This window comes from Ylistrum balloti, unplaced genomic scaffold (genome assembly GCF_031769215.1).
Source record: "Ylistrum balloti isolate Yb309-2 unplaced genomic scaffold, AGI_CSIRO_Ybal_v1 Utg369920, whole genome shotgun sequence".
In the NCBI taxonomy this organism is placed as follows: domain Eukaryota; kingdom Metazoa; phylum Mollusca; class Bivalvia; order Pectinida; family Pectinidae; genus Ylistrum; species Ylistrum balloti.
This window is the reverse complement of record NW_026782038.1, coordinates 79,309-102,687: the sequence shown is the minus strand read 5'-3', so window position 1 is coordinate 102,687 and position 23,379 is coordinate 79,309. Positions and strand designations below refer to the sequence as shown.

The following is a 23,379-nucleotide window of genomic DNA, read 5'->3' as shown; positions in this document are numbered from 1 at the left end:
TGGCGAAATGACTTTAAAAGACTTAATTGCACATTTAATTATGGCAGTGCTTCACCGGGTAAAATATTAGATGTTTTTGCCTTTGCTTTGTTCATAGAAACTACCAGAAATGAAGTGGTGACAGACACTTCATACAGGACTATATGATACAGTGGACCTTCATTATTTTTATGTTAAGAAAATTTCAGCTACAGTCATGAATGGTCAATAATCCATAAAAGTAAAACCTTTCAATATCACAATAGGACTTCCAGCAATAATGATAAATTCTGTAGTCCGTATTAATTGGAAGCACTGCTGTATAATGCAATGGTTGTTAAGTAGGTCCTATTCAACATGAGACCATACTTATCGTGCCAAATTAAATTGTGCAAGATAATTTATGACTATGTTAGATTTTCTCAGCTGGATTATTGCTAAAATCACAATTAATCAGAAGACAGTAACACATATTGTAGATCTGACAATATTATAGTGTATGATATTAATTCTACAAATATTGTCTTGTCAAAATTTGACTGAAAATCGCTCTTGATATATTTCTCCTGATTAGTGAACCTGATACAAGCTAATGACTTATATAACACGCCTATTGATGTATCAGGAAATTATGTTTTGTCTACAAGCCTGTCACTTGCTTGATCAGTATAATTATTAAATGATTGAAAACAACTTCAGCTTTATAAAAATCTGCATATATTTATCTAGACATACCAATACAAAAACATATTTTGCAGCATATCACATGATGTAATTACATCTTTGATTCTCAAGCATAGCTTAATTAAATATATAATAAATAATAATATAACCCTCATATATCACATCTCGAAATCTTTAACAAGCTTGTCGGTTCTTATGTTGATAAAGTATATAACATAAATATATTGTTCTTGTTTTGACATAAATCAGTAAACAAGAGAAATGATTACTAGTGCTGCAGTAAGAAATAAAAATAATAACATCCGATTCTTTAAATTAAAACATTAGAATAAATTGAAGCCACTGATACCTTTCTGATGTACATTTCAAATTACATTGTATCAAATGTTATTACTTATAATTACCAACGATATTACTAATACAACGGTGTACATGTACCCATTTCTTTGAGTTTACAAGAGCAGCTCCTATCGCTGACGGTCTAAGATAATACTAAATACAGGCTTCGGGGTCTATGCATCACTGTAACCCTTCTCATAACTTTATCTGAAAGATTTTATATTCACGCCAACTACACAACTTCTTTGTAAATGTAATTTTAAAGATAAATATACAAGAACATATATTGTGACATCATTAATTTTTGTGGCGCTCAAATTTAATGGTTTTCCCAAAAAATGTATTTTCGATGGCACTTGACATTGTGGTTAAATGTTGCTCATGAAATCCGCTAGTTCTGTAATCCATGTCAATGTTTATCTCTCTATTATTTAGTGTAATGGAAATTCGTGGATTGCGAGTATCCGTGAATTCAACGAAAATAAATCTCTCACGAAAAGGAATTATTTTACAGCAGAAAGTTACCCATTAAAGATTTAAATCTATGCAAAACAGCTACAATTTTTGTTCAGTCGATATAAAAAGAAAGCTGATAGAATGTAAAAAACAGTATACTTTACAAGAAATTTATTAAGTTTCTCATCTACCTGAAATATGATATTTCCAGGAATATCTTATTTTCTTAGTGAGACATACAACATGTTATTTAGTGATTATCACTACAAGTTTTACTTCTAATGAGCTATTGAATGACCTACTTTTATCAACTGTATTTTGTTTCCTTTTCCACGTGAAATCCTCGGAAAACCAAAAATAAATTTCAACACAATATATATTTGACAATATTTCCCCCATCTAGCAACAGAGGTATTTTAAGATAAAAGAAAAAAAATGGACATAACCAGGAACTGACTCCAAAATATTTCTTACGATTTGCAAGAAATGGAAATATGTAGATCAAGCTATAGACATAGTATGTCTTACTGAGTACAGACACATAATGGAATATATCGACGGAATAGCTTTTACTACTGCATGTAATTAATACAGTTTAACATATCATTAGAAATTAGAAATTCCCAAAAAAATACGGTTGGGGAATGTAAAATCAAGATTACAATGTCCGCTTGAATTTCAATTTCAGTCGTTTAACAAATGGTTTTATGCAGTTTCAGTAATGATAATCACTTTCCATTTGAATGGATTTGAACACTGAAAACATTATAATGTCAGAATGATTTTCCTTGTAGTTATTTTATAGGAAATGAGTGTTTAATGCCCCATTAACTGAAAGCTATCTCGAGCTCCTTGAAAAATATCTTCCTTTAAAAACAATAAATTAAATTAAATTTTTAAAATATTCTTTTCGTTGTTTCGAATATCATTCAAAATTATGTTTGTGCATGTTTCTCAATTCACTCTACATAAGCATATATCTCTGTTACAGTTGAAACAAGTACTGTTAAAATTATCTTTACTGTTAATCAAAACTGAGTTGAAAGGCATCCATTCAATTACACAATGTGTCAGAGTCCATTTAATTCACAATTTGTTTGAATAATCAACCAAGTAAAAGAAACAGATGGATTCAAAGAAAAAAAACAGGTGTACACAAATATATCCTTGCAAATATATCACTGCTGATGACATGTGCAATCCAACATTTAACATGCGAGTTACTTAGTTATTAAGTTTGCCACCCATATGGAACTCCTGGATACATTTTCAATGTAGTAACGGGTATTTTTCAGTTATGTTATTTAACACATTTCCTGCAGCAAAAGTGTCCTTTATGCACAAAAGTTAGAGACCATTAATTTTGTTTCATTAAAGTTTCCAATCTTGCTACATTGTTTACCATATAACGATATGTTTTTCAATGTTAATGAATGTTTTCATTTCTACAAAATACAGAAGAACGGTGATGGACATTACATTTTCGTATCCGTAGCAAGTGGGTTATCGTGGTAACCAGGTTCATATTCAATGTGTTTTTTATCCATAATAGGATCAGAGAGCAGTTCTGGTTTCTGTTCGATTGATGCACGGGTTTTGTATAACTTTGCAATGATAAGGAAAACCAGAAAGTTCACAACCATCAACCCGCCGATGAGAAAGAAGAGATATTCAGCTTTTCCTTCGTTAATTTCATCAGGGAACCAAGGATCTGAAGGAGAAAAAATTGTTTCATACGAAGTGATAAACTCAATTAATGTTTTATTTCAGAGCTATTTTTTTCATGTAAGTCACGTGTCTATTTTACAAACGAATACATTATCCCCATCTTACTAGGTTCAGATGGTAGTATCAGGTATCGATTGCAGTGTTCTTGTTCGATTGAAATGTGACTAAGTACTATACAACAACCATTAAATGTATTGTCCATACGCATGTTAAATAATACTTATTTACTTCTAACCCTACAAACAAACATACCACCAGTAGACGCAGCCTTGACAATCACAAGGATTAGCGTAGATACATAGTTTCCAATTCCGGAAGTCATTAGGAACAGACCCATCACCAAACCTTGCATGAATTCTGGCGCTTCGGAATAGGCAAACTCAAGACCTATTCAAACAGACATGCTGTATCAGTCAATGCAATAAGGAAAATAAAATGATAAAATAAACTCATACAACATTTTAAAATCTAGTTAAAATAGAGTTTGTCATTTTTGCTGCACTGCAGTGTAAATTAGGAGAGAGGACTTTACAAATCTACCTTCAATATTGTATTTTCCATTTTTCAAAACAAGAGTCCCATTAGACCTGTCATTATCAAAACATTACACTCAGTATATTTATTTCCTACAAAGAAATATTCTATTTGCAAAAACGTATCCATTTCTTTATCGGTCTGTCATTCCTTAAGTTGACATTGTCGTCCTGTTAGGTTATAGTGGATTGGTTAATCAAAAGATGTTTGTTATATTTCCCGAAGTCGTTGGGTTGGTAGAAAAAAAATGGGCGCCTATACTTGTAGCTACTGATCATGCATACGAGCAATCCCAGTTAAACTTACCTGATATGCTTGCAAACACTTCGCTGGCACCAACAAGAGCAAATTCAGGTACTTGGAGAAAGACGGACAGTGTTGACGCATTGAACTTGTCATCAGCCAATTCTTGAATGATCCCCCCTGATTCTGACAATTCTTGTTTACGGTATATTTCAAGTACTCCCGCAACCACAACAGAGAGGGCAGCCAAAATCATTCCCAAACCTGGACACAAAAAAAAAATCACTAAATCTTTAACAGTGTTAATGAAATTGTTTGTCTATACGATGTTATATGACAATAAACCTATGTTTGCAAATATGTCTACCCACGTGGATACAGTTTCAGTAGATATACAAACACACACAAAATCACTGTCCGGTAGTCAGCCTTACACAAAAAATTAAATCATAGGTTATATTTTGAGGTTGCCTGGCCGTAGATACAAGCTATAAGCCCGTGTATGTGTTAATGTTAAACTGAGTTACTAATATTAGAATATCAAGCGTGAAAAAATTTTCATTGAAAATAGTAATATCTTCTCAGAAAAGGTTTCATTCATTTGGATTTTTTTTTATAAATATGTTATATTTAAGTATTGAGTCTTGCTTTTGCCAATTTCATGGGGCGATGAATTGATTTGCGCTTGAGACAAATGTATTGGACTGCGAAGCAGTTCATATTGAATTTGTCTCAAGAGAAGCTCAATTCTTCGCGCCATGAAATCGATAAAAGCAAGATTCAATGCTTGTTTTTCAGTTAACAGTCTGCAATAACTAAAACTTGTGCAAGTCTAATGGATTGCATTAAAAATATAATACAACAAAGTAGCAAATGTTCAAACAGTATTACACCGGCAAAATAAGATTATGGGCCACTTTGAAAAAACGATGTGATTGAATTGTAAATATATTTTAGAAGTTATGAAAAAATCTCTGATAGCAATACTCATTATATCTTTTATTTATTTTTATCAATTTATATTCTGCAAATCTGGAGCAACTTTGATAACTTTTATTTAAAGTTTAACATCAAACATGTGTAAGGGCTCTCCCCCTAACTGAATATGTACAGAATGTATTCATATGTCAAAGTCAATCACAATCTAGCCAAATTCATTGACAAATTTGGTAGTTCAGTTGAGTCCAACTTGAGTAGAAGTTGAAATATATTCTAATACAAATGATGATAGTTATATGGCCAACAAGTGTTGTTCGCTGGTTGACCCAGAGCTACAAAAGGTGTTCTGGACAATTATGTCCTGAAAAGCTTAAACTTTGTAATATGTTCAGTTTGGAATTTTAACAAAGTAAATATTAGATGAAAAGCGTAAAGTTATGTTAAGATAATTCATTTCACAAAAGGATTCTAAACACCACCAGGTATGAATATATTTCGACACGGCAGAAAGTGCAGTTCTGAAGATCACTGACAATTTTACCATGGTTAGCTAAACATAACATCATCTGAATTGTTATATGATTCACGCGAGAAAAAAACTACATACCAATTCGTTGTAGATGAGATGGACTGCGCCCATATTTAGCAAGCAAAGGGTAGATGCCACGGTCGATGATAGGGATGAGAACGAGGATAATAACAGTGTTAAAAATATTAAGGACTGCTGCTGGCATCTTCACATCTCCAACCATCACATTCATCCGCTCACTTTGCAGGAAAAAGGTGGACTGCATCTGAAAGCAGAAAGTATATGATGAACCTACTATCCACAAATCCTCAACTGAACCATATATAAACATTGAACGGCTTTCAAAGTAGTTCCATGCTTATAGAAAATACATGTTAATACTCTTTTCATTACTATAATGATATTAGTTCAATATATGTATTCTCCATACATGTCTGGCATTTTGACATTTGATATTTGCATAAATCATCAAAATTCCTTCAGAGGACATTAAAACGATACCTATGATTCAGGATGAATGATGCAACGAACACATTTTACAGCGTAATAAAATGGCGAGGACATAAGAATAACTTAAAGGGATAACAAAAGGATCCTTGCACCAGTTATTAATGATATTCATTAGCTCTTTTCTGACTGATAATTACTATTTTCCCCTGAAATATCTGTTGCAATCAAGCAGTATCGTCCGTTGTTTATATAGGCTGTGATTGAAATTATCTTTTCAATGTGATATTGTTTAGTAATTCTAATAACAATATTACTATAAACCAGTTATGGCAGCAGATATATCAGTGTGTATGTAATTTACCTATAATTGTAGAACTGTATTTGTAACCTGTAGTCAAGAACCATTGACCTTTGATTACAGGTATGTATTTACCACCTGTAGTTATAAAACATACATTGTACAATCTGTTATTACAGGTATGTATTTACCACCCGTAGTTAACAAACATTTACCTGTGACTAAAGGCCTGCATTTACCAACTGTAGTTATGAAACATACATTATATATACCTGTGATTAAAGGCCTGTTTTTTACCACATGTATTATAAAACATACATTATATATACCTGTGATTACAGGTTTGTATTTACCACTTGTGGTTAAAATCATTTACCCGTGATTACAGGCCTGTTGTTACCACATGTATTATAAAGCATATATACCTATGATAACAGGTATGTATTTACCATCTGTGGATAAAAAACAATATGTACTTGTGATAACAGGCCTGTATTTAGAATTTGTAGTTATAAAAAATATTTACCAGTGATTGCAGGCATATGTTTACCACCTGAGTGTATAAAGCATACTTACCTGTGATTGCAGGCCTGTGTTTACCACCTGAAGGCATCAAACATATTTACCTCTGATTGCAGGCCTGTGTTTACCACCTGAAGGTATTAAACATATTTACCTGGAATGCAGGCATGTGTTTATCACCTGAGTGAATAAAACAGATTTACCTGTGAGTAAACTGCCCAATACATAATAATGAGTAGAAATACAGGAAGAACTCGGAGGACAGCTATGACGCCGTCCACCATCTCGTTACTGTAAGGCCCTCCATTATCTTTTCTAGCCGTCTTGAATCCTCTGCATTTTGTGGCAGTACACACCCCAAACGCTTTACTCAAGATGCTTCCTGTAAAGCAAAAACATTTTTGATGAAAGAATATAAGTAATTACGTCATCAATTAAAGGGTACTGAAAGGAACGTCACATTATAGAAAACTCAACAGTATTCTTCAACAAACAAAAGAAGTAATCATTTACATTACATATAATGAGTACACGTACATCATAAAAGTGATAATAAAACTATTGAACATTTCGATAACAGTTGTATCCCTTTACAGGTTCCATATATACACTTGGTAGTTTTAGATGTAAAATATGCTGGAGGAAGAAGAAAATCATTACTAATGTTCCACTGATATGCACCTCTTCAAACCTTGTCAAATAAAGTCTGGATAAAGCGTTGTCAACGCTCCGGGACTCCATAAAATAATAAGGACTTACTTTAGAAATGTTTTACTACTGAAGAAAAAATTAACAAGCATTGGCATATAAATACTTCACAAAAAAGAAACCTAGGGCATGTGATAACGGCAAGGTATAACCAACGAGCAGTAGTTAATTTAAGATAATTTGTTTACTGAAGTGATAACCTTCATCTTATGAAATGACCTTTGTACCTCCCACAGCATTGTTGATATACATGTTCCTGGCAGCAACAAATATGATGAGTGCAACTATCATGCTGGCGAGAGGAATGATAAACCCGATAGTGAAGCTGATGTTTTGTTGGATGTAAGCCACTCCAGAATAAGCCACGAGGGAGCCTGCATTGATGAACCAGTAAAACCTAATAACCAATGTTAAGTGTAAGTCTGAGGTCCTGCATACTGCATTCGATAAGTCATCATAACAGTAATTCGAATTAAAGAGAAGATGATTTTCTTTACAATACTTGCACAACTCCAATAAACCAATGTTAAGTTTAAAATAGCACGAGATGGGGGACTACAATGTGTGCGTTTTAAATTCATCCACGATGATTTTAAAATGGAAAATGCTGCCATCATACTGGGGTTAAATTGATATTTAATATTGTAGTGTAATATAATTAATCATAGGGTGTGAAAGTGCGGTTTTCGTAATGCATTGATCACTAATTGTACTAGCATCTGAAAATGGTCTCCTCATTCTACAAATCGACCCTTACAAGGTATGCGTAAGGAAAGCAAATTGATTATTATCATTTTGATTAATAATTCTTACTGACCAGTTGAAGAAAGATTGCACAGCTTCTGGACCAAGGTCATTTACTTGCTGTGCTCCATATGGACCCACATTGGCCTTGATTCCACCGGTCCCTATGGCCACAAAGACCAGCCCCATGAAGAAGTAAGCCTTTCTTGTTTCCTGTAAAATATCACATTCTAAATATCTGTGAAAATATGTCAGATTTTTCTCTTTCAAAAGGTACGTGTAATGTTATACTTAATGTCATACCAGATAGTCAAGGCAGTGTCAGCTTTTCTGTCGAAGTTCAGGCTTGTATGTTTATATATTTAACGGATTTACGTCCACAAATACGCGTTTTGGCCTTTCAGTGGACAAAACATGTTTGTTACATTACAAGGAATTTATCTAGCAATTATCAAGCGCATGCTGAATAGTAAACGGAATTGTGGCTTTCAACATCGAGATGATTTATAAATAGCCCTTATTTCCAATAATGTTTTCATTGTTGGTTGGTATCATCCTCGATGATATATACTTAACAACAGAATAAAATAATGTGATCAGCAGATGTTGATTACTAAAAATAACTGGATTGAGATATTCTACAACATCGAAGGAAGAGGTTCACGAAAAGATTACTTGATAAAATCAACGAGAATCTTACAATGCTGAGATCATACTCTGCTCCTTCGTCATCTTTACCGAACCAGCCTGTGTAGTCAATAGCAGAGGCAGGCAGTAGAAACAGACCTTGATTTAGAATATAAGGCAAAAAATGAATATATATTAATATAATTACGATAATTTTCTTTTGTATGAAAGTATCGTCTAAAAAGTATTTTTATATTCATGTATATAAAAGAAAGTTGTGATAAAACTACCGTAAACTGGTATATACTGTTATAAAAAGTATAAAGAAATGTCTTTGTGCTTACTAAGTATATCAACTGAACAAAAGATAAAAAGGACATTAGTAGTAATAAGTAGAAGTTATATCAAAGAATAATTAAAGTTGTCCCACTGAAGTAAATAAAACGATATCGTTGTAAAATTTACCTTTGAGCCAAATTCGGATAAGAAAAGGTAATGCAGGCAAATTTTTCCTCTGGGTATTATAATTTAACATTTATTCAAAACGTGCAACACTCTTTAGCTAAATGTTGAAAATGAGAGAGAGAGAGAGAGAGAGAGAGAGAGAGAGAGAGAGAGAGAGAGAGAGAGAGAGAGAGAGAGAGAGAGAGAGAGAGAGAGAGAGTTCATTGATCAACAAGAGGCTTTATCAGAGTATAGTATTTATGTATAACATTACCCAATAAGTATATGAGGCCTGATCCCAGTATTGTGTTGTATTTGCCGGCGTAGGAATCGGAAATGTATCCCCCGACCACGGGGATAAGGTAAACAGTACCTGTAAAAATTGGAACATAATATATAAAATTACATTAAGATGTTGTTCAATATCCTGATGCATACATACAGCTTATCATTATTTTCCATTTAGATGTATAAAAATACCTACCAGAAAAAATGAGGGAAACTTCAGCAGCCTGAGTACTAGGTATTTGTAATCTTGTGGTACAGAAGAGTATCAGATTTGTAATTACACTGTAATATGTTAGCCTTTCACACGTCTCCATCCCAAGAATATAAAACGATATTCTTGTTTGTAAGAATTTTCTGTTGCCTTCTTGATCATCGGACACTTTTTCTGATTCTACAATTATTTCTTCAAGTGGTCGTTGAGTACTTTCACAAGCGACTTCACTAATTTGATTTGATAAAATTGGGAAAGTTTCATTATTTCTGTCGAAATTAAACATATTTTATATGATTCAAACAAATGTTTTACTGACGTCCCTCATACATTTATTCATTCACGTTCCGTAAAATCTCGTTTATTCGCTTTCCATAAAAAACTTTTCTTTCAGGTTCTGCACAAATGTTGGATTGACTTTCTATGCAAATGTTTCATCCACTTGCAAACATGTTTCATTCACTTCCCATGCAAAGGTTATATTCACTTTCCATACAAATGATTCATTCACTTTCCATACAAAGGTTATATTCACTTTCCATACAAATGTTTCATTCACTTTCCATACAAATGTTTCATTCACTTTCCATACAAATGTTTCATTCACTTTCCATACAAATGTTTATTCACTTTCCATACAAATGTTTCATTCACTTTCCATACAAATGTTTCATTCACTTCCCATACAAATGTTTCATTCACTTTCCTTACAAATGTTTCATTCACTTTCCATACAAAGGTTATAATCACTTTCCATACAAATGTTTCATTCACTTTCCATACAAATGTTTCATTCACTTTCCATACAAAGGTTATATTCACTTTCCATACAAATGTTTCATTCACTTTCCATACAAAGGTTATATTCACTTTCCATACAAATGTTTCATTCACTTTCCATACAAATGTTTCATTCACTTTCCATACAAATGTTTCATTCACTTTCCATACAAATGTTTCATTCACTTCCCATACAAATGTTTCATTCACTTTCCATACAAATGTTTCATTCACTTTCCATACAAATGTTTCATTCACTTTCCATACAAATGTTTCATTCACTTTCCATACAAAGGTTATATTCACTTTCCATACAAATGTTTCATTCACTTTCCATACAAAGGTTATATTCACTTTCCATACAAATGTTTATTCACTTTCCATACAAAGGTTATATTCACTTTCCATACAAATGTTTCATTCACTTTCCATACAAATGTTTCATTCACTTTCCATACAAATGTTTCATTCACTTCCAAGAAGAATTATCCATAATCATGTTTAGCAAACGATGTTATGATATTTGTCACTGCTTATTTTCTAAATATTTCCGCCAATCAATGCATAAACGAGAACCAGTAACGTCCAGTGTAAAATGGTATTCCTACTGGCTGATGGTCATGTAGATCAATATGTATAAGTACATATATATGTATACATGTATGTTATACTAACGTTTTTTACAAGAAGAAGTGATAAAAACACAGCTTGTATCTAAAAGATGTTATCCTGCATATACCATAATACATTGCAGTTAAAAAACATCTGTGACCAAAGCTGATACAGCATATTATTACACATATACATGTAACAAATTTAAAGTATGTTGACAATAAATAAAAGAGCAATGAATAAATGGAAAATAGTTTTCGTTGAAAACATTTTCAAATTCACATAGTTAAATGTTAATAGGTTGTTGTTAGTCATAGATATTAAGTCATATTCCATAGAAAAGTCTAGAAGTTTAAGACCTGCAGACACAAAAAAAGGTTACTATTCACAATAGGATAGCATCATTATTTAATGTAGTACCACTACAACTGAATATTTTATTTATGTATTTGACAATTAAAAATAATGATTGAAAACAGTAGTGAACATCATTTTCGTGTACACAGATATCTGTCAATCCCACGGAATGTCATATTTAAGATTTTAGAATCATTCAAATTTTACCCTCAATTCGGAAATCTGTCCATATCACACATTAAATAAAAAGGGTTTTCTCATTCTTGAAATCAATTGATTTTGTAGCTTTACATAAAAAACTGACAATGCATTTTTAGGCACGAGGAAGAATTTCATATATGTTTAGAAAAAATTAGGTCGGGATTGATCCATGAATGTACATTGTACTACATACTAAACTTCATATTAAATGAGAAAATATTGATTTCATGTATGTAAATATTATATATGATTAGATACGTGCATCACAGAAATACAAGTGTTAGAAACACTTTATACTTCCTGGCACACCTGTTATCAGTCGGACAACAAACACATATCTCACTGTACATACAAACAACCTCAGATGTACCCGTATTGGATATCTAAATCGCTAAAACTCAAAAATGAGGCTACTTTACTGTAAATATTTTAAAATATCATTGCTTTAGTTATATATTATGTGACTAGGCTACTGGGGACATGTTTTTGCGTGCGCTATAGTCATCAATTTATTTCCCCTCTCAAGGACTTAGTGATAGTTCTCCTTCATGGAACTTCCCGTGACAAGACACCGATTTGTCACATTTGTACAAGAATCATTATTTAAATATATATTGGCTAAAGAGGGCTTGCAGAATGCAAGAATGGGGTACATGTTTAAGTCTATAAATTTGGCTCAAAGTCTGTACAAATCTACCGTATTTTGAACAGTAACATCACCTTTTTATTTCATTTATTATTGCCTGTTTATAGAAGCAAGAGACTGAGATTTAGCTGCAACTGATTCAATGTTACGTAAGGATAAAACATCCACCGATTTTTTTAAACAGACATGGACAATAACCAATGCTGCTTTTTAAAATACGAGGTCCATAATACCTATGGTATATTTATTGCATATTAATGTAATATATTCATGATAGTAATGAAATACCAGGTCATAATTAACAAAAATAATAATGATAAATCATATCGATACAAATTGTGGTCATTTTGGATCTTATCATTCGCCAAGACGTTTGAAAATTACAACTTCAAACATGTGACTGTTACCATTCAGTTTAGAAAGTCGTATGACACATATCAATGGATATTTTTGTATTAGTTTTAAAAAGCAAGTTAAATCAAGTAAATATAAATTATTAGAAGATTTTATGACAGACAAACAAGCAAAGGAATAGCATCTTTTTTAATTAGAAGCAGATATAATTCGAATTTTTTAAAATACATCTATCTGATTATTTTCGATGAAAGTCAAGCACATGTGTATATTCTGAACCGTGCAACTATTTGAATTAACCTAAACGTACCCTTAATCATTGCTTCAATTTTGCGCCAATCAAATATAACAGGCTTGCTTACAAAAAATTAACTTGAACATAACAATAATAGGCTATTATTTCAAATTGTACTTGTTTACAGAGGTCAAAAATGTGACTCCTATATACAAAATTTATGTCCTAATTTTCTAAAAATTAGGTTAAAGCAATACATTAAATAGCCAATGCACTCAGATACTCAAAACTTCAACAAAATAAGACAAGCCATGACTAGAACTCACCTGTCTTTGACAACCTTGGTATTCAGGCCAATTTCTTATACTGTTTACAAAATATAGATAAAAGTAGGGCGTATTTAGTGATTTCATTGATCTTGTATTATAAAGCATAATTATTATTCATTCACAAAGTTGCCTTTGGTCAGGTTTAATTACTTTCACATGCATTTGTGAATGCATATAATTTACTGTAATATGTGATACAATATTACTATGTGTATCTATAAAGACTTTTAAATTAAAGAAAATATATTAAGAAATTATGTGCACAAATGCATGACTGTACTAGAAAAGGTAATAAAACTATCTAGTTCTGAGGGGACCAATCTGACTATGTAGTCGTAGTAGACATTGCCAAACTATTTTAAACGCTTGTGGCGATATTTAGCTATAGGTAGAAAACCTTACTTTTCAGTTACAAATGTAAAATGTCTAATCATTCAGTTACAATAAGAAAATTTCTTACTATTCAGTTACAAATGGAAAATGCATTATTATTCACCTACAAGTGGACAATGTCTTAGTCTTGCGTTACAAACGGCAATGCCTTACTGTTAATTTGCAAGGGGATAATGTCTTGCTCAATAGTTACGAGTGAAAAATGCCTCACTTTTCAGTTACAAGAGGTCAATATCTTACTGTTCAGTTGCAAGAGAACTAAGACTTACTCTTTCATTACAAGATGGCAATATCTTACTTTTTAGCCTGAAGAGGACAACGTCTTACTTTTTACTTACAAGTGGACAACGTCTTACTATTATAGCATAAGAGAATAATGCCTTACTTTTCAGTTAAAAGAGGTCAATGTCCTAATTTTCAATTAAAAGTTGGCAATATCTGAAACAGTGTTAAGTAAACAATTCTGTAGATTTAAGTTCAGGTAGGCAATGACAAGAGGAAAATGTCTGACTTTTTAGTTATAGATGGACAGTAGTTAACTATTTGGTAACAAGTAACAGTATCTGAGTATTCAGCTACAAATGAGTTGTGTTTCTCTACTTTCGTAAGGAGTTGTAGATACTCCATGTTTCGACAGTATCAAATAAATGTTGCTTTCTAAGTGAGTCGAGATTCTGAATGTTACGACTCTCGGTACAACTAAACAACAACATGTAGCATTATCAACATTTCTTACAGCGGTGTTATCGTTAATCAACAAGATAAAACTGCAGATTTTACGGTCCATGTAAACAATGATATAGCCATGTACATATTATCTATCAATATCTATCTGGGTGGATTCATTTACGTTTTATTTTTTTTTCAAAATGAAAACGAAACAAAATGCTTATTAATCAATGGCAACAGGATCGATATCGATATTTTTACAGAACCATACAAAGGGTTACTTTTCTACACAAGTTTTAAACCCATTTAATGTTTTCTGTGAAATTAAAAGTATGTCCAATTATGACAACTTATAATGAAAACTTACGACAACATTCTTTACCATGATGGATATATTTTCAAACAAAAAAAAAAAAAAGGAAATCATGAATAATTCTTTGGTCTGTAGCAAAGAAGACGTAGTAATTAAATGTTAATTACCTGAGAATACTAGACTAATGTTGGCTGCATCAGAACTAGGAATGTCGAGTTTCGATGTGCAAAATAGGACTAGGTTAGCAACCACACTGTAATAAGTTAAACGTTCACAAAGTTCTGTCATCAAAATACACACCACCACAAGACCAGTCTTGCCACTGAATGCTGAAGACTTTTCTTTTTTCTTCATTCCGGTTTCCTCCATATCGTCTACTATCTCTCTCCTTAGCGCAACAGGCTTTGGACTAGAAGTGTCACCAACGCCACCACTCAGAAGAGGTTTTCGCTCGTCTGGATTAAATTGGGCCATACTGACGGGTTTTATACGGATGCCCTGATAAGAAAATGTAATCTATTAGTTTAATGTAAAGACGGAATAGCTTATCTGCTTAACAGCACAAACAGGTCTGTTTCTCTGTACCCGATAGATGTGTCGCAGTTAATACAGCATTCAGGTTGCAAACCAGACATTGAAAGATTTATAGAATGAAAATACAATGATAAAATGGTATGTAGGAAGCCATACTTGTCTTCAATTTACAAGCTTCTGCTTAGTATTTTGTAGTATCTAGATATCTACAAATATAAATTAGATAGAGTATCATAATAAACAACTACTGTCCACAATAGTTGTACAATTACAGATGATACAACTGCAGAAGAGCATTTTAAATCACAGGAGAGAAAAACAAAAGGAGAGAGGTATCCGGAAATACAAATATTTGAGAAAGTTAAATGCTCCGTCACCTAACGTGGCTCTCAGAGATAAATTTGAGAAATACTAGCTGTTGTAATGAGGAAAACTGGTAAAGAAAGATAGGTTATACATTTTGTTTGAAATATTGTTGACTGTAATGGTAGGCCAAAAAAGTGCTTGTTTTTTTTTCTGTAAAATGTTTGATAAATAGCATTAAGGGACATAATTAAAAACAGTGTTCGGACCAGTTTCACAGTTACATAGATGTGAAACTGTCTATCATTTTAACGGAATATTGTATAATTGTTAACTGTTACCCTTCTTATCTGACTTGTTGTACAATCTTACATCTTGTGCTGACTGTCTTATAATGCCACACGTGATACAGTCTAATGTATTAGGTCGATGGCTACTCTTAAAATCCAGTGCATTATATAATCTGGTATATCGTGTTCACTGTCGCCCTTCCTACCCGACACATTGTACAATCTGACCTCTTTTGTCGCTTTCCACTTTTTCTATTCGATACATTGCACAATGTGACAATTTGTGCAATCTGGCATATTATGATGACTACCACCACCCTTTACAACATCTCTTACTAACATATTAAACTTATCGTCACTCTTTCTATCTGACATATTGTACAATCTGACATATTCTGGTGATCGCCAATCTTTCATATTGTGAAATATGACATCTTGTCTTGTCTGAAACCCTCAGAAAAACCAATCAAAATAAAAACATCATATATGTGTTAGTAATGATATCTGACAACATCACAATTTCTTAACATGATATTCTTACTAATTATTTCAATATCCTTGAAAGATTAAGCCATACAAACCTTTCCTTCAATCGTGACTCAGGCGAATAGTGTGTTATGAATGAAATCCTAACAGTACATGCATGCTTAGTCAGGAGTGTAAGAATCCATGTTGATGTTCACAGCTGATTCTGATCAGAACAAGTCTTGTATTTCCACGTCAATGCCTGAAGTGAAAACATGGAATACTGGCCGTAAAGTTGTATGGTGTGTTCAAATCACTGTTAACTGTCACCACGTTTGCTATCATTTTGTAACAGTTCAGATAATCCAATGCTTAAAATCTGTTTCACAAAAATTCGATAATATACAAAACGAAAGACATTCTGACGAAAATTGCCTTCATACTTAATTATCGGTATTGTCAGCACACTTGGAAAAGAGATAAATACAGCCAATCAAAATATTAACGCCATTATGTATTTTAATTCTAAGCAAGAATTTAAAAATATTTTCAACAAATTTCGAATTTTCGAGTTCGTATACTCCAAAGTTTTTAAAATAAAATATTACAGGTTTTTCTCAGTGACATTTTGTCACTTTGGTGCTTATTTCGTATTTCTACTGTTTTATAAGTTCAATAGAAACTATCAATATCCATGGCCAAATAACATTTTGCACATTGGTATTTTCTTGCTGATATTTTAATGTAGGATGGAGATCTGCACTTTTTATCAATACATATGTTTATTGATCAACCTTATCTATATTGTTATGGGGGTAGGATGGAGATCTGTTTATTGATCAACCTTATATATATGGTTATGGTGGTAGGATGGAGATCTGTTTATTGATCAACCTTATATATCTACTGTTATGGTGGTAGGATGGAGATCTGTTTATTGATCAACCTTATATATCTACTGTTATGGTGGTAGGATGGAGATCTGTTTATTGATCAACCTTATATATCTACTGTTATGGTGGTAGGATGGAGATCTGTTTATTGATCAACCTTATATATATTGTTATGGGGGTAGGATGGAGATCTGTTTATTGATCAACCTTATATATCTTCTGTTATGGTGGTAGGATGGAAATCTGTTATTGATCATTGACAACTTATATATCTACTGTTATGGTGGTAGGATGGAGATCTGTTTATTGATCAACCTTATATATATTGTTATGGGGGTAGGATGGAGATCTGTTTATTGATCAACCTTATATATATGGTTATGGTGGTAGGATGGAGATCTGTTTATTGATCAACCTTATATATATATATTGTTATGGTGGTAGGATGGAGATCTGTTTATTGATCAACCTTATATATATTGTTATGGTGGTAGGATGGAGATCTGTTTATTGATCAACCTTATATATCTACTGTTATGGTGGTAGGATGGAGATCTGTTTATTGATCAACCTTATATATATATATTGTTATGGTGGTAGGATGGAGATCTGTTTATTGATCAACCTTATATGTCTAATGTTATGGTGGTAGGATTGAGATCTGTTATTGATCAACCTTATATATATTGTTATGGTGGTAGAATGGAGATCTGTTTATTGATCAACTTTATATGTCTACTGTTATGGTGGTAGGATGGGGATCTGTTTATTGATCAACCTTATATATCTACTGTTATGGTGGTAGGATGGAGATCTGTTATTGATCAACCTTATATGTATTGTCATGGTGGTAGAATGGAGATCTGTTTATTGATCAACCTTATATATCTACTGTTATGGTGGTAGGATGGAGATCTGTTTATTGATCAATCTTATATGTCTAATGTTATGGTGGTAGGATTGAGATCTGTTATTGATCAACCTTATATGTATTGTTATGGTGGTAGATTGGAGATCTGTTATTGATCAACCTTATATATATTGTTATGGTGGTAGAATGGAGATCTGTTTATTGATCAACCTTATATATATATTGTTATGGTGGTAGGATGGAGATCTGTTTATTGATCAACTTTATATGTCTACTGTTATGGTGGTGGGATGGAGATCTGTTTATTGATCAATCTTATATGTCTAATGTTATGGTGGTAGGATTGAGATCTGTTATTGATCAACCTTATATATCTACTGTTATGGTGGTAGGATGGAAATCTGTTATTGATCAACCTTATATGTATTGTCATGGTGGTAGAATGGAGATCTGTTTATTGATCAACCTTATATATATATTGTTATGGTGGTAGGATGGAGATCTGTTTATTGATCAACCTTATATGTCTAATGTTATGGTGGTAGGATTGAGATATATTATTGATCAACCTTATATGTGTACTGTTATCGGGGTAGGATTGAGATCTGTTATTGATCAACGTTATATGTATTGTTATGGTGGTAGAATGGAGAGCTGTTATTGATCAACCTTATATGTCTACTGTTATGGGGGTAGAATGGAGATCTGTTATTGATCAACCTTATATGTCTACTGTTATGGGGGTAGAATGGAGATCTGTTATTGATCAACCTTATATATATTGTTATGGTGGTAGAATGGAGATCTGTTATTGATCAACCTTATATATATTGTTATGGTAGTAGATTGGAGATCTGTTATTGAACAATCGTATATATATTGTTATGGTGGTAGGATGGAGATCTGTTTATTGATCAACCTGATATATATTGTTATGGTGGTAGGATGGAGATCTGTTATTGATCAACCTTATATATATTGTTATGGTGGTAGAATGGAGACCTGTTATTGATCAACCTTATATATATTGTTATGTTGATAGAATGGAGATCTGTTATTGATCAACCTTATATGTATTGTCATGGTGGTAGAATGGAGATCTGTTTATTGATCAACCTTATATATCTTCTGTTATGGTGGTAGGATGGAAATCTGTTATTGATCAACCTTATATGTCTACTGTTATGGTGGTAGAATGGAGATCTGTTATTGATCAACCTTATATATCTACTGTTATGGGGGTAGAATGGAGATCTGTTATTGATCAACCTTATATATATTATTATGGTGGTAGGATGGAGATCTGTTATTGATCAACCTTACATGTATTGTTATGGTGGTAGGATTGAGATCTGTTATCGATCAACCTTATATATCTACTGTTATGGGGGTAGAATGGAGATCTGTTATTGATCAACCTTATATATATATTGTTATGGTGGTAGGATGGAGATCTGTTATTGATCAACCTTATATGTCTACTGTTATGGGGGTAGAATGGAGATCTGTTATTGATCAACCTTATATATATTGTTATGGTGGTAGGATGGAGATCTGTTATTGATCAACCTTATATGTATTGTTATGGTGGTAGGATTGAGATCTGTTATTGATCAACCTTATATATCTACTGTTATTGGGGTAGAATGGAGATCTGTTATTGATCAACCTTATATGTATGGTTATGGTGGTAGGATGGAGATCTGTTATTGATCAACCTTATATGTATTGTTATGGTGGTAGGATTGAGATCTGTTATTGATCAACCTTATATATCTACTGTTATGGGGGTAGAATGGAGATCTGTTATTGATCAACCTTATATGTCTACTGTTATGGGGGTAGGACGGAGATCTGTTATTGATCAACCTTCTCTACGGAAGGTATGAAGTTTTCCCTTACTTTTATTTTCAATGTTTATGCGATTTTATTTCATCCTTGACTATAGAAAGTTTAAAGAAGGATATATCCCATTCCTTAGAAGATGCCTTTCTCTATTCATACACCCGTACACACTACAACTTTTCACCGACTTCTACGTTGTCAATGTACGCATGCGTGACTTACTGTTCCGCAGTTAAGTCTCAAGTCGGATATTTGCACGATACAATAATGCAACATAGGTAAGTAGGATATGCCTTAATTAGTGATGGGACTTGCATATATGTCTAAATCCGTGGTGGGACTTGGATATTTGTCTAAATCCGTGGTGGGACTTGGATATTTGTCTAAATCCGTGGTGGGACTTGGATATTTGTCTAAATCCGTGGTAGGACTTGGATGTTTGTCTAAATCCGTGGTGGGACTTGTATATATGTCTAAATCCTTGGTGGGACTTTGATATATGTCTAAATCCGTGTTGGTACTTGGATATATGTCTAAGGCTGTACCATGATACACATAATTATAGTTAAAGAGGATCTCTCTATATATTCTATATATGACAGATGTGACTGTGAATAATATTTGATGTATACCACATACAAGGATTTACGGAAGCGTATTCCGGCCACGTTGTGTTATATTTTATCTCAAAATTTTGAGTTAGTAATCCGAAATTTTGATATATTAACCCGAAATTTTGAGATAGCAACTCAAACTTTAGAGACAGCAACTCGAAATTTCGACTCACTAACTCAAAACTAACTTAAATTTCGGATTACTAACTCGAAATTTTAAGTTAAAATAAAACACAAGGTGGCCGGAATACGCTTCCGTAAGGATTAATGTCTGCAAGTTAAATATTCATGCAAACTGTTAAAAACCACAAGGTGAATGCATGCATAATCTATAACAGGCCAAGTTGGCATTTATTCGCGGAACAATGTCATTAAAATATTTCATCTAATCATATTAGGATATTTCATATAATTACATGCAGTAAAGGATCAACATTGCTCCTTGAATAAAAGACAATTTAGAGGATCAACATAATCATTTCTTGTTTTCTTTGATGTGTTAAATGAGAAATGAAAGAGAGTTCAGTATAATGTTGACTTTTATAAGGATCTACTTCAATTATACGAGTTTTGACAAATAAACTCTCCATTTTCCAAACCTAAACAGTTACAAGAATACTTGTATTTTGACAATTGATTAGTTTAATATGTGAAACTGTTACAAAAACTTTATCACAATTTCATTGTCGTATCAGATGCTGACGGGGCTACATTCGATCAAGTGATATTACAACAAATTGAACTCTGGCGACATAAAACATACATAAGACATTATATTGCACGCTCGTGCAAGTGTTCTTTAACGTCGCGCAATTTTAGTCAATCAGATTTATCGGACACATTTACGAAGAGTTCCACAAGGGCGCAATAAGATGTGTTATCAAAGATTTTCAATCCATAAATCCTAATGTTGATCGAAACAAAGTCATAATTGTATAAACACTATGAGTATACATTCCGAAACGTATCATGTATGTGTTGCCAAAAATTATTTATCCCTTAAAGCCTCTATCCGATCATTGTTTTAGATATTTTGTAAAATGAGAAATGATAACCAGATTACGGTTTCCTTTAAGTTAAGTCACTTTCAGTTTCCTTTAGAAATTGCAAATTTCATTATTATTAAAGCATCCTACAAATTGCACTAAAGGGAGACAAGAATGTTTCATCAAATACATTGTAACTACAAATATGTGTAAACTTATTGTTCACCGTGATTACTAGGCATTAATCAGTTTTATATACATTTCAGAACACACATTATAAAACGGGTTGTAAAGTCTATATTATCTGACCGGGTCTGTTCACACTCTACACAAGCACCGTGTAAAATATAGCAACATACAATCTTTTAAATGAAAGTCTATTACCGTCATTTCCTGAACACGAATTTACCTGTGTATGAGAATAATACAATATATATTGATTCTATATGTTATACAATAGCATTTGTAAAATATTGGGAAACTGATTAACAAAATAAGATATGTATGCTTACGATTGTTCTCAGCAAAAATAAAGACTTTTCCCACTTGTTCGAAGTGTTATGGCAAGTCAGTATCACGGATACGGACATCGATAAACAAATTAATTTCGATCATGTGCCATGTCATGTGATTGCGCTAAAACTAGGTCACCGTGTAAATACCTCACGATACCTACCTTTAGATATTCAGTGTCGACAATCCCCATATTTCCTATGTAACAGGCATTAGACCTTTCTGGACGTGTTTGTTATTGTCTATAAACGCCAGACATTAACAAGTTAGTTTGACTCTTTATGTTTTCTTTTAGTCGAACTCAAAAGTCACAGTGTGCAACCAAGCAGAGAGAAGTTTATATACAAATGTATATGGTCCGATTCTGGACTCGTTTCTCTTGTAAGGGTACCCGTCTACAATACTTTGTACAGACCATTTAATCATGGTAGTGTACTGTAATACTTTTAATTGTTATATCCGAACCGCAACGTTTACACATGATGATTTATATGTACATGTGTACGGGTGTTAGCCTACTTCACCGAACATGTGGATTCGAAAAATAAGGGGATTCCCCAGAGGCCTCACAGGTGATTTATTGAATAACAAGGTAGCGTTTAAAAATATTAACAAGATAAATTGTTAATCTTACAATTGTATTTCTCAATTCATTATAAACTGATTACACGCGGTACATTTTTTTTATTTAATATATTGTATAAGTTTATATAATGAGAGCTTGTTTAGATTTCCCTTATTTTACCTTAGGACAGCTAAGGGGGATTTTTCGCGCATCCCAAGATCGAACACAACTGATTCAAAGCCAGAATGGATGGTTCAGGTAAGTTGAAATTCAACTCTTTATCATAAATCTTTTAAATAGTACATCTTTGTCAGAAAATAACATTTCTACATCATTCTTTCATTGTGATGATAATAATTTTGGTGAAAAAAAGTTAAAAGTTCCATTCCATAACACAAAAAAATACAGAACATAAGCTGGAGCTTCTTTTCATCATACACCTCAACTCTACGGGCTCTTATTACCTTTTAACCTCATACTGGTCCATTTTTACCTGCCGCAAATATTCTCTACATCATCGCCTTACATATAAAGTACAGGTACCTTGTTAACATTACAAGCCTCCCCTCTTCCTCATCTTTTTTCCCTTTGACCTGTAAAACGTGTTTTAGGGGTGGTTAGCGCATGGTATAAAACAGACATTTGTATTTTAAAAAATAGATTTTCTTCTTTTGCTGTTTACTGGTGTATAAACTACATAGATATTACACATCGGAAATGTAAATATAAGATTTTAACTTTGAATCGTTTTAAAAAAGTATGTTAGTATTTCTATAGCAAGACATTTTCATGTAATGTAAAATTACTTTTCATCTCAGAATAATAAAAGATTTTTTTTTATTAAACTGAGAAATGAAAGATAACAGACAAAGCCGGATTGAATTCACA

The 23,379-nt window shown here is 32.7% G+C and overlaps 1 protein-coding gene across 1 annotated transcript; it reads right to left on the bottom strand.

Annotated features, from left to right (window-relative positions):
• Positions 1 to 2,933: 2,933 nt before the first annotated feature.
• On the bottom strand, positions 2,934 to 15,086 carry LOC132546908 (solute carrier family 15 member 4-like). The gene is made up of 10 exons (XM_060210635.1): positions 14,780 to 15,086; positions 9,499 to 9,597; positions 8,854 to 8,939; positions 8,227 to 8,366; positions 7,637 to 7,806; positions 6,905 to 7,083; positions 5,510 to 5,696; positions 4,027 to 4,227; positions 3,439 to 3,573; positions 2,934 to 3,169 (listed from the first exon to the last, which is right to left on the bottom strand). Exons 1-10 carry the CDS (start codon positions 15,084 to 15,086, stop codon positions 2,934 to 2,936), a joined length of 1,740 nt encoding a protein of 579 aa, XP_060066618.1.
• Between the last annotated feature and the right edge of the window lie 8,293 nt (positions 15,087 to 23,379).

Excerpts from the sequence above, each read along its gene's own strand:
- LOC132546908 (XM_060210635.1), bottom strand. The coding sequence starts at position 15,086 with ATGGCCCAATTTAATCCAGACGAGCGAAAACCTCTTCTGAGTGGTGGC. Across the intron at positions 8,367-8,853 it reads CAGAGTATGATCTCAGCATT|GAAACAAGAAAGGCTTACTT; the intron begins GTAAGATTCTCG and ends GATATTTTACAG. Across the intron at positions 5,697-6,904 it reads ATTGGGCAGTTTACTCACAG|ATGCAGTCCACCTTTTTCCT; the intron begins GTAAATCTGTTT and ends TTCTGCTTTCAG.